This window comes from Myotis myotis, unplaced genomic scaffold (assembly GCF_014108235.1).
Source record: "Myotis myotis isolate mMyoMyo1 unplaced genomic scaffold, mMyoMyo1.p scaffold_m19_p_2, whole genome shotgun sequence".
In the NCBI taxonomy this organism is placed as follows: Eukaryota; Metazoa; Chordata; class Mammalia; order Chiroptera; family Vespertilionidae; genus Myotis; species Myotis myotis.
Window position 1 is genome coordinate 99,915,780 of NW_023416324.1, and position 13,280 is coordinate 99,929,059.

Genomic DNA, 13,280 nt, shown 5'->3' on the forward strand with positions numbered 1-13,280 from the left:
TTCATAATGGACAGCATCTCAGCCCAAGTGTAAAAGTGCGGTCCTAAGAACTGGCCTAACTGGTCTGCTAATCCCAGGAGATCTAAGAGTGGTTTCATTTCTTTCTCAAAATTCCTAACCTCTGTACTTGTAAGAGAAGCATTCACAAATCCAATTTTCCCTGGTCCCATGGGAACCTCTCAGAGAGGAAACATTGGCTGCTTAGAAGGGATTGGAAGTTCTCAATGTCCTTCTTACATTGGCCTAATTCTTTTCTCAGATTTGTGTAAACAGTGGTTGGCTGAGCTCCCCAGAAATCTTCAGTCCATGTTTCTCTTAGGTCTTTGGTTGCCCTCTGCTCCTCCTGTTCCCCAGTCTGTGGATTGTAGGGAAGGGGCAAGCATGATAAGGGGTCCCAGGGTTTTTCCTGGAGGACCTCCTCTTTTTCTTTAAGAGGAAACATGCTGGTCTGTCCCCTTAACTAGCAGAGGACATAATCTTTCTCCTCTTGTGTGGACAAGGTCTTCTCATTCACATAAATAACTAAAGTTTGGCACACCCAGTCCTCATTTGGGCCAAACATGAGCCAAAAGACAGAGGGTCCATGAATTGGGTCTCTAGGCCATATAAAACAACAATATTTGATCACCTTTTGTTTCTTTTTGTCCCTGGTTCAAGGACTATCTCCCCAGAACCTCAGCATTCTCCCCAGTGGACTTTCAGGGGGAATAACTAAGGGAACCTCCCTGGCTCCAATTTCCTTGGTTTCCCTAGACCTAGAATTCTTGTTTTCCATTCTCAGCAGGTCCCTGTGACTATTCTATGTGCTCAAGCCCCCTTTACTGGAGGTTTCTTGCACACTCGGAGATTTGCTTCATCTATCTCTGGCCGTTTCCCTCGTGGGAGAACAGAACCACAGATTGGGGCTCCACAGTGGCTTCATGTCCAGGACATGTCGAACTCACCCACACACACTTTAACTCTGAGAATACCCAGTCACCAAGGCAGTAATGTTAGTCCAATTTCCTACCTTGGCCCATACAGGAGGTAGCCTGGTTGCCAAGGTGCCTGCCTTTTGTCTCCTGTGTCAGTTTCGCTGTCTTCCAGAAAACAGTCTTGGGTTTGTCTATGGCTTCTGTGGAGTGATGGGGCACGCCGGCAGAGCAGGTCACCTGAAATCAGGTGGGACGTGTCTCCCCATCAACTAGGGCCCTGCTCTACACAGGAACAGATATCCTGGACAAGCCCCCAAATTGTGAGAAAAGCTCACCTGTCCGTATTCAAATAATGGACTCGGAGACACAAAATGCAAGTCCAGCAAAAGCAAAACTTTAAATGGTGGCCTTGCAAGATCAAGTGCCTGGTTGGTCAGGCACACCCAGGATGGTTACAACAGGCAATTTATCCTAGTGCAGGAGAGCCCCCGCCCCGGTTCTTCATTGGCTGAGTTCTGTGGGGTTAACATTCCCCCCCACACCCAACCCCCAACATCGCCTAGGTCTTACTGCTTCCTATTGGGTTATTCAAAAAGTAGGCTGAGGGCCTTTCTAGCTGTCTCCACCTCCCTCTTGTCTAGTTGTGTTGGGAAGGTCTTCCTGGAATAGGTGCTGCTGGTCACATGCACATTTCCTTGTTCTTATTACAGTTTACCCCGAGACTTTATTTGCGTAAGCCTTGTGGTTCAGTAACTGGCTGGTAAGCATGCTGCTAGTATATTTCTACTGAAAGCTGGCTACACTAAGGATGGACCACAGAGGCTTATTTTCTACAATACCAAATGTCAGTGTGTGCTCAGTGCCAAATGGGGCCGGGGGTGGGGGGAGGGGGAATAAGAGTGTTGCAGGTTGTGACCACCCAAGAAGCCTTCAGAAAGGTAACCATTGAAAAGGGCTTTTGCAGGCCACATGGGAGGGAACATGGCCAACAAGGCAGAAGGGTGGGGAGAGCAAAGGACTGTTAATGTCCCTGGAGATGGGAATACCGCTGAGAGCTTGGAGGGCAGTTTGGGAAGTATTGGAAAGTTGACTGTGAGAGCAAGGTCCAGGCTGTAGAAGGTCAGCATTTAAAGCTAAGGAATTTGGACTTGACCCTCTATGCAACACAGGAAATACACAGAAAACTTATGAGCAGAGGAGTGGAATTCTCAGTGTTTTAGGAAGATTAGTCTAGAAATAGGTTATAAACTGGATTAGAGAGGAGAAGCCCAGGAGAAGGAAGAGTAATTAATAAATTACTGCAGTGATTCAGAAACTAAATTATTAAAGGACAAGGCCTGCCTGTGTTAATTCTGCTTTCTGTCTCAGTGGGCCTTGGTATTTCAGGTTCTAGGTACCAGTATTTCTTGAGTTGGATTAGGGTGAAGAGGGTCTTGACTAGAGTAGATGCCAGGGGTCTAGGAATCCAGGGGCTAGAAATTATGCAAACCAATCACACAGTGGCCTGAGGAAGAGGTAGAGGAGAAAATAAACACCAGCCTCTGTATCTGTGTGAGTGAGAATTGGTGACCGCATGTAAAGTAGAGATTCTCCCAGCACAGAATTGGCCATAGGAGAACCTTGATAAATAATTATGAGAAGGAGGGAATAATAAACAAGGAAGTCACATTAATTAAAATGGGAGAAAACAAGTTTTATTTTATGGGTTTCAGATTTGAAGCTATAATAGCTCTGTAGATTGAATGACTAATACATATAGGGGGAAAGAAAGCTCAAGGAGGAAGTAAAGACAGAAATCAGAGATATGAGATTCTATATAGGAGGTGAGAGCTGGAACCATGAGTGTGGATTAGTCCAAGGGAGAGAGTAGTTCCAGGAAAAACCCTTTCCTCCACTCTCTACTCACTTTCCACTGCACCTTTCCCAGGGGTAGGAGCCACCTCCTAGCTCCCAAAGAGAATGCCCAATCCTTGGACTAAGACAGTGCTTCCTAAGCATGGAAATTACCTGGAGCATGTGTGAAAATGAAGCCTACTGGACCCACCTGGAGTCTCTGCTTCGGGAGTAGAGCAGAAGCTGAAAATGTGCATTTCTAACAGCCCCTGGGGATGCTGATGCTGTTGGTCAGAGGCCACTCTTGGAGAACCTCTGCACTGTGGGAAAGAAGCAACCTCCCTGAGCTCAGTTCCCACCCTCACCCCTAGTGTCAGGGCAGATGAGGGTCGGCCATAGGTGTCTCATGGTCATTTGCTGCACTTGGGGAACTTGGTTAATAAAGTGATTACCAGGAGTTGCTGCCATAAAAGACCAAATTCCCTAGGGTTGCCACCTTATTACCAAAATGATATGATCTTTTACAAAAATATGTAGACATCAACATTCTATTCAGAATAAGCATGATAAGGAGAGCTTATCTCCTCTTTGTTTTTCTCCTCAACTGCAGCACTTCTCTCCTGCCATCTGTCTTTCATGTCAAATAGACAAAACTAGGATGTCTGCTTCTCAGAGAACCTGGGAGACCTCACAGCTCAGCAGGGCAGTAAGGGATGGCCATTCCAGCTCAGGCAACCAAGAGCTAAACAAACAGCTTTACTGGTGTTTCTTCCTATGCCATTATGACCTGAGAGCTATTTTACAATGTATTTTGTGAGCACATTTTTATTCCACTTGCAGCACAGAGTTGCTTGAGTGTGCATTTAAGGAGACACATGCTTGTTATGAGCTCTTGCTCAAAAAGAGAGCATTGCAGAACCAAGATGGCGGCATAGGTAAACGCCGGAGAATGCTGCCTCGCACAACCACTTCAAAAATACACCTAAAAGACGGAACAGACATCACCCAGAAACACAGGAAAGCTGGCTGAGGGGAAATTCTTCAACTAGAAGGAAAGAGAACAGCACACCGGGACTCAGAGGAGCCGCAGTGCGGAAAATTCAAAGGTGTGGAGGTGCTCTCAGAGCGGGCTGGTGGCTGAGGGCGCAGTTGTCGTTTTCAATTGGGAGGGAGGCTCAGGCCCTGAGCTCCAGTTCTGGGCTAGTCTCTAGGGACCCAGACTCAAACGGGAGAAGTGGGGCTGTCTGGCATTGGTCGGAACACGAGGGCAGCTTTCTCTCTGAGGTTTGCAGCGGTTGCTGGGTCTCTGAGAGGCAGAGTCTCTGGAGACGGGACTGAGAGCAGCCATAACTGCTCCCTCCGCCTGCCCTGTTGATCCCTTGCGACCCGCCCCGCCCAAGCCCTGCACAGAGCCATTTGCCGGATAGCCTCAGGCAAAGGCTAGATTAGCACCTCCCCAGAGGACAGAAGTTTTCCCACTGCAGACACAGCTGACTCTCACAGCCAGGTGGCCTGGAGGTCAAATCCCCCCAGTATTAACTACAACAATCAAGGCTTAACTACAACAAGACTGTGCACAAAGACCACTAGGGGGTGCACCAAGAAAGCATAAAAAAATGCAGAGACAAAGAAACAGGACAAAATTGCCAATGGAAGATATAGAATTCAGAACCACACTTTTAAGGTCTCTCAAGAACTGTCTAGACGCTTCCGATAAACTTAATGAGATCTACAAGAAATCTAATGAGACCCTCGATGCTATGATAAAGAACCAACTAGAAATTAAGCATACACTGACTGGAATAAAGAATACTATACAGACTCCCAACAGCAGACCAGAAGAGCGCAAGAATCAAGGCAAAGATTTGAAATGCGAAGAAGCAAAAAACACCCAACCGGAAAAGCAAAATGAAATAAGAATCCGAAAATACGAAGATAGTGTAAGGAGCCTCTGGGACAGCTTCAAGCGTACCAACATCCAAATTATAGGGGTGCCAGAAGATGAGAGAGAGCAAGATATTGAAAACCTATTTGAAGAAATAATGACAGAAAACTTCCCCTACCTGGTGAAAGAAATAGACTTACAACTCCAGGAAGCACAGAGAACCCCAAACAAAAGGAATCCAAAGAGGACCACACCAAGACACATCATAATTAAAATGCCAAGAGCAAAAGACAAAGAGAGAATCTTAAAAGCAGCAAGAGAAAGAAACTCAGTTACCTACAAGGGAATACCCATACGACTGTCAGCTGATTTCTCAACAGAAACTTTGCAGGCCAGAAGGGAGTGGCAAGAAATATTCAAGTGATGAATGCCAAGAACCTACAGCCAAGATTACTTTATCCAGCAAAGCTATCATTCAGAATTGAAGGTCAGATAAAGAGCTTCACAGATAAGGAAAAGCTAAAGGAGTTCATCACCACCAAACCATTATTATATGAAATGCTGAAAGGTGTCTTTTAAGAAGAGGAAGAAGAAGAAAATGGTAAAGATACAAATTATGAACAACAGATATGCATCTATCGACAAGTGAATCTAAGAATCAAGTGAATAAATAATCTGATGAACAGAATGAACTGTTGATTATAATAGAATCAGGGACATAGAAAGGGAATGGACTGACTATTCTTGGGTGGGAAAGGGGTGTGGGAGATGCGGGAAGAGACTGGACAAAAATCGTGCACCTATGGATGAGGACAGTGGGTGGGGAGTGAGGGCGGAGGGTGGGGTGGGAACTGGAAGGAAGGGAGTTATGGGGGGGGGAAGAGGAACAATTGTAATAATCTGAACAATAAAGATTTAATTAAAAAAAATAAGAGAGAGCATTAAAGGAGGCAAAAACACACCTGTCACCTACTCATTCTTGCAGCAGTTTATTGAAAAATTGCTCCCATGGGCCAGGTGCTAAGCTCAGTTCAGAAAGACTGTACTGGCATCTGGTGAAGAAGACAGTCAAGTGGGCACACTTTCCTGGCATCGGGAAAGCCTTCAGCAAAGGAGCATCATGAGGTGTGAGTGAGGGTGTCTGAGCAGAAGAGCCAGCATCCTCAGCCCAGAGTGGGGAATAACATGGCACAGCATTCTGCAAACTGAGTATGTCAGAATGACTAGAATGAAAGATTTTAATTTATTCCACCAAAAACTCCAAGCCTTATCGTTTAAAAAAAAAAAAATTTAATCCTCTCCTGAGGATATTTTTTCCATTAATTTTTAGAGAGAGTGGAAGGGTGGGGAAGAGAGAGAGAGAGAAACATTAACATTGACTGGTTGCCCCCCGGCATACACCCCTACTGGAGCAAAGATGGAACCTGCAACCCAGGTACATGCTCTTGACCGGGAATCGAATCCATGACCCTTTGGTGTGCAGGCCGACATTCTAAGCACTGGGCCATACTGGATCAATGCCAGGTTTCCAAGCTTTAGGAATCCCCACATGGTGGAGGGTGATGAGGAGTAGAGTGGCCCTGGCTCCATGAGAGGCCACAGAGATGGGCCAGGCCAGGTTGTGAAGGGCTTGGTATACTGAGGCTTAGTAACTAAGACAATAACCTGGCATTTTATATCAAGGACAGTCAAGAGCCACTGAAGATCTTAAACTGGGAAGTGACATGAATCTGAGCACATGGAGGATGGAAGCAAGGAGACCAATTAGAGAAGCTAATGCAGTGGTCAAAGGGAGATGTGACAGGAATAGGAAAGGGAGAGGCATTGACAGCTTCCACAGCCCAGCAATCTGGGAACTGGAATCCCAGCTCCTGAGGGATGAGGCACCCAAAGGTGGGCACTGGTGGAAGAACGCAGGCCCTATAAAATGGGGTGCTGGGTATGACTATCTCATAGCATTGTTATGAGGATTATTCAAGCTTAGTCATGCAAAGTACTTAGTGCCTGGCACATGGGAAGCACTCAATAATGCTGGACACTAATTATTATCATTATTACTATTATCATTCTCATCTCTTCTTCAAGGCCTAATCTCAGTGCCCCCTCTCCATGAAGCCACCCCCACTTTCCAACTGGGAGAAACCTGTTCTGCCCTGTGCTTTCATAGGACTTGGTTTGTCTCTCTTCTTTTTCTCCTGAGCTTTCCAAATCAAATGTGTTATTTGCTGTTTACCTCCCTGTCTCACACCCCATGTTCTGCCCTGACTCTGACAATTGCTGATAAGACAGAGTTTTTGTGGTCAGGTTAGAAACACAAAATTGTAGCCAATATTTTTAAATGGGAAGATTTTTCATTTTTTAAGAATCCATATTTGTTTAGTTTCTCTTGAAGCTCTATGGACCTGCATTTCAGCAACAATTGGTAGAGACTGATGAATGGATATTCTCCCGGACTATGAGAGGGTGCAGGCCAGGCTCAGGGATACCCCCCAACCCCACCCCAGTGCATGGATTTCGTGCATCAGGCCTCTAGTTAGGATTATATTATAAGATGCTTCAGTTATTCCTGACTCTGGCTTTGTCTCCTCAATCCAGCCTCCAAAACAATCCATATAAAACCCATATACTGTGGCCTAGGCTACTTTGCCTAGTAAATGAATGGGGAGAATATCCATCTGGAGTCTTTCTTATACTTGGAGGAGCTCCAAAGAGTGTGGTTGGAAGTTCCTGGTTCCTTTGAAGGGGTGGGCAGAGGAGAGCCTGTCCCATCTCCCTAACGTCTAGCCCGATTGTGGGGAACCATGTTGAACTTAAAACCCTATCCCTGTACTTGATTTTTGAAGATTTCTAAACTGAGTTGCTTAGAGAGGGGCCAAACCCTGACTCACACCCTCCTGGCACTCAAACTCAGAACCTGGAGCCTGGCACCTCTGACTCTCCATGGGCTAGATTCTCTGGCCCATTGAGGGCCATCATTAGGCAGCAAGGAACCCTCACTCTTCACTACCCATTCACAAATCAGAATCTTTTCAGTTAACCAACACTTCAGTTTCTTTTATACTCTGAATGAGACTTCACTATAACCAATATAAAAGCTAAGCTTTCTTAAATCTCTATCGTCTAAAAATAAATAAATTGCATATTCATATTTTTCATGAGAGACTGTGCAAATTAATTAAGCTTCTATTAACAGAGGCCTGAGGTTTACACTTTCCCATTAATGAGGGAGATAATTCAGGGCTGACATGACAGCTCCACTCAGGGGCCAAAACTCAGTTGTCCTCTTGCTCCACCATTTTCACACTAGTCATCACATTAGCACTAGCCAGCAGCAAGGAGTAAGGGAAAGAGGACAGAGCAACTCTCCTCCCAGATGAGTTAGCCTGTTAAGCAGCCTTTTGGGAAGTCCCACACACTTCTGTGATGGCTCATTGGCCAGTTCTACAGCCTGCGAGTATGCTAGCTGCAAGGGAAGCTGAGAAATGTAGCTGTTTAGCCAGGTGCGTTGCCCTGAATAGAGATGGGAATCTATGATTGAGATGAGAGACTGGGTAGCAGCTGACAGGTAGCAGCTGTGTCAGCCAGGTTGAATCCCATCAAAATACTTTCTTTGTCCCTAATCTGGTTTTCTTTTACCCACCATAGCTTTTGAGTTCACACCCATGCTACTAGGTGCAGGGTAAGGACATGCTATATACTCTGTAGAATTAAATGTCCCCCGAGAACACATTAGCCTTTGTACATTGATGAATCCTCTGCCTTACAAATAACCTGCAAAACAGTGTGATAAAATTCCATTCACAAGTGATTAGACTATAGCCTCATATTCCCCTGCTGTGGATATCCACTGATAATAGAGTAATAATCCCATGAACCCCTGACCCCATTGCCCCAAAGCCATCAATTATGCTAAAAATATGAACGTGACCATTAAAAAATGAATTTGTTGATTTTTAAATGAAGACATCAATAATCCATATTCCCAAACCGTTTTCCTCCCTCTCTTAATTTTTCTGGTACAATGCAAATAGGTTTTATAATCCATACTGATCTGTACTATTGGGTTAGATGACAATATTACAGGTTATAAAAAATATTTTGTATTTTGAACCTTTGCACTGTGGGAGCTCCCAAAGTCATTTTGGGCAAGGATCAATTTCAATTATACTTTTACTGCTAACATAATGGCGATGGGTTGAGCCAGCACAGAAAGGAAAGCGGAGAGAGCTGAGGGCACTGGGGAGCTGCCCTGACCTCCACTCTGATCCTGACCTAAGGCTTTCTCCCAGCTCTGTTTCTCCACCCACAGCCGAGGGTTCGTGATGATACTTTCTATAACCAGAGTCATTACTGACAGCTGAGGGTGCCAAATCCAGGCAGGCAGCCTTTTTAATAAACTGTCCACTGTGGGAATCCTGAGTAAATAGGTAGTAAAGGAGAGCCAGGTTCGTACTGCTTTAATTAGCAGCTGGGCATTGGGTGTGGCAATGTTTAGTTAAATAACTAAATGCAGAATCTCACTCTCAAATGGGATTAAATCAGTGACCTGTAGCCCACGTTAGTTATTCTGCTCTGCCTTTGACCTGGAGTTGTCCCATCTTGTTTTCTGCTCTGGAGGCACACTCCCCAGGCCTGCTAATGGCTCACTTAGCCTTTTATCTCCCTGGGCCTAGCTGACAAGACAAGGGTCTAACCCAGCAGTGGGCAAACTATGGCCCGCCGGCCGGATCCGGCCCGTTTGAAATGAATAAAACTATTGAAAAAAAAGACCGTACGCTTTTATGTAATGATGTTTACTTTGAATTTATATTAGTTCACACAAACACTCCATCCATGCTTTTGTTCCGGCCCTCCGGTCCAGTTTAAGAACCCATTGTGGCCCTCGAGTCAAAGTTTGCCCACCCCTGGACCTGTGCACATGCTCCCCCGTGACTCAGTCTCTCTCCTTCTCACTCTGCTAGGGACAGAGGTTGTTCCTCTCCTAAAATAAGTTTCCTTGATCTTTAAATCATGACATACTTCTAAGAACATCCAAATCCCTTCCCCTGATCCTGTGGTCTCCACTGCCCTTCCCGAGCCTGGCTCACCCCCTCAGGCCAGTTCCCTGCTCTTCAGCCATCGTGTTTCTCTGGGTTAAAGGGCTGACAGCACAACTGGCTCTTTCCCCTGGGCTTTTGCACCTTTCCCTCCTATTCTGCAAGAATCCCTCCTTTCTTCTCAGAACAGCCAATCCTGACCCCTTTATTAGCCAAAGCACTACCCTCAGGCACCCTCGTTCTCCATCTGCTAGCTTGTCTCCTTTGTACCACCTAACTTCATTCTGCTATTTTGGGTATCTGTTTGCAAACCAAGGTCTTGGGCAGGGATCCTCACTTTTAGGACAACAGCATGAGACTTTAAATCACAAATATTTATTTTCCTGTCTTTTCTGCCTACATAGCTGTGATAAGGGGGAGCAGCAGGGCTCTAGGTAATACTTTAACAACTAGCTAGCCTTGCTCTCAGGAGAGCAGAACCGATGAGGTGCCTGCCAGCAGAGCTGAGGCCCACACATCATAGAACAGGGAAGCTGTGCTAAGAGGGCCTCACCCCAAGAAGGCAGGGGCAGGGTTCTCTTAGGAAACAATTCCAGTTCTATGCTAGTCATGGGACAGATTTGAAGCTGCAAATTTCATGGCACAGAGAAAGCTAATGGTCATTTTATTCTGAATAATGTAGTTTTACTGAGCACCCAGTATGGGCATAAAAAAATCACATCAAATACTCATAACTATACTATGATTTGAGCAGCATAATTTCTTGGAGGAAACTCAGAAAAAACTCTCTTTGTAGGTAACCATGTATAACTTTTAACTCCCCTAAAACTTAACTACAGTTGTCCTTGACATCCATGGATTCAATTAACTGCAGATCAAAACAGTATTTGTATAAACTTTGTTTGAACTTTGCTATGGTGAGTTGTTAGGTAAAGACAGTTAAATATCAGGGTCAGCTTCCAGAAAGGAGCGCCATAATTTGGTGCATTTGCTCTGATGACACTTTTTCAGACAGTAATTAGATAGCAGGAAATTGTCACCAGTAGATGATAATAGTTCCACCCGCACAGCTGAGCTGTGCCCTACCCCTTGTCTGCTTTTAGCACCTCCGGAAAGTGTATGACATAGTTATTAGATAACAGAGTACAATTGACCCTTGAAGAACATGGGTTTGAACTGTGCAGGTCCACTTGTGTGGATTTTTGTCAATACTGGTAAATACAGTTGTCCTTTCATAGCCATGGGTTTCACATCCTCCACTTCAACCAACCTCATTTCAAAACAGTATTTTCACATCCACAACCACAGATTTCCTGCTGCAGATTCCCAACCATGGATCAAAAATACTGTTTTCAATCTGCAGTTAGTTGAATCCATGGATGCCAAGGACAACTGTAGTTAAGTTTTGGGGAGTAAAAAGTTACACATGGAATTTTGAGGGGCACCCCCTAACCCCAGTGTTGTTCAAGAGTCAACTGTATAAGCTCCTTGAGGCCAGTGATTTTGACTGTCTCTCTCATTGTGGTGTCCCAGCACCTCAGAGAGTGCCGGCTCCTAGAGGTGCTCCACATGGATTTGCTGAATGAATAAATGATGCGACTAGAGGGAGTGTTTGTAGGTGTCATGGCTCTTCATCTGCTTTCTGCTCTGGGGAGGCACGGAGCTGAGCTACTCCCAGCCCATATGCCAGAGAGGGACCCCTCACGTTGTGGTGAAGTGTCTGGAGGCCCAGCTCGTGGTCATTGTCAGCAAAGACCTTTTTGGCACCGGGAGCTCATCAGGCCTGCAGACCTCACCCTGGACCCCGAGGACTGTGAGCCCCTGGTCTCTATGGACACCGATGATGTGGTCAGGTTTGAGGTTGGACTACATGAGTGTGGCAACAGCCTGCAGGTGACGGAGGATGCCTTGGTGTACAGCACCTTCCTGTTCCACAACCCCCGCCCTGTTGGAAATCTGTCCATCGTGAGGACTAACCACATGGAGGTGCCCATAGAATGCCGCTTCCCCAGGCAGGGCAATGTGAGCAGCCATGCCATCCTGCCCACCAGGGTGCCCTTCAGGACCACAGTGTTTTCGGAGGAGAAGCTGGTTTTCTCCCTGTACCTGCTGGAGGAGAACTGGAGCTCCAAGAAGAGGTCCCCCACCTTCCAGCTGGGGGATATAGCCCACCTCCAGGCCGAAGTTCACACTGGCAGCCATGTGCCCCTGCAACTGTTCATGGACCACTGTGTGGCTACACTGACGCCAAACCGGAATGCCTCCCCTTATCACACCATTGTGGACTTCCATGGTTGTCTCGTGGATGGCCTCTCTGATGCTTCATCTGCTTTCAAAGCACCCAGACCGGGGCCAGAGACTCTCCAGTTCACAGCGGATGTGTTCCACTTTGCTAATGACTCCAGAAACATGATATATATCACCTGCCATCTGAACGTCACTTCAGCTGACCAAGTCCCAGACCAACTAAACAAAGCCTGTTCCTTCAGCAAGTTCTCCAACAGCTGGTCCCCAGTAGAAGGCACTGCTGATATCTGTCACTGCTGTAACAAGGGCAGCTGTGGCATTCCAAGTCGTTCCAGGAGACTGGTGGGACAGGGGCAAGAGTCTGCTTCCCGAAGGCACAGGCAAGTGACAGAAGAGGCAGATGTCACAGTAGGGCCACTGATCTTCTTGGGAAAGACTAGTAACCCTGACGTGGAGGAGTCAACCTCTTCTCTCACCTCTTTGATGCTGGGGTTAGTCCTAGCAATGGTGGCATCCCTGACTCTGGCCAACATTGTTCTGGGTCTTGCCAATTGGCTTCAGGCTGCTTCCCACCCTGGGAAGTGACCTGTGTATGCTTCCCAATAAAAGAAGTGTTAACAAAACATTAAAAAAAATGATGCATAAACACATTAATATAGAAGAATGGTATTTTGATGGAAGAAGTGAGTATCAAGGGTTTTCTTCCTGCTCACTCAACATGAGATTAGTAATTGAGACACAGGCTTCAAATAACAACCAGAATATGGCTGGGTTTTGCTCACTGGAAATTTTCGAATCTACTAAGAGGTCATTCCTACTAATCCATGTATCTTTTCTATAGGTATAGGAGTCCTATTAAATATCCACAACTATTTGCAAAGTTGTGGCTTAGTAAAGCTGAGACCTGGTGCCTGCCTTACCTATCGTGCCGGGGCCCTCAGCTGGGTCCCTCTGCTGAGCTCAGCATCTGTGCACACTGCATGAAGGGGAGGCTGGAAGTCAGGGCTCAGTGCACAAAGCATGTGTGCTACATTACACTCCATCTGCACCATCGCAAGAGACCCCATCCACCCAACCATGGTCTGCAATCTTGATTCACGTTTTTATTTTAAAATACTATTGGTAAACTTTTGCTATCTTAGTCCCAGTCTCTTAAGAAATGAACAAAACAAAATCATGTATCTTCAAAGCTCTGGAGCCTAAAATGATGAAGATAAGCAATAATCTCTCTTGTTTCATTCTTTCTCTTAATCATCTGAACTAATTTGTATACTCATTTTTATTTGGATATGATGACTGTGAACATTTCAAGCATAACCATCTGCAACACTTTTTAATGGCATAATATTCTAGAGTTTTCATAGA

At 45.7% G+C, this 13,280-nt stretch overlaps 1 protein-coding gene across 1 annotated transcript in view; it reads left to right on the forward strand.

The window, feature by feature from the left end:
- The window catches only part of LOC118675612 (zona pellucida sperm-binding protein 3-like), a 68,670-nt gene extending 56,170 nt beyond the window's left edge, over window positions 1–12,500 (forward strand). The window contains 2 exon segments of the mRNA XM_036348485.1: window positions 11,287–11,431; window positions 11,434–12,500. Coding sequence (XP_036204378.1) covers window positions 11,287–11,431; window positions 11,434–12,500 — 1,212 coding nt within the window.
- Window positions 12,501–13,280: the final 780 nt, after the last annotated feature.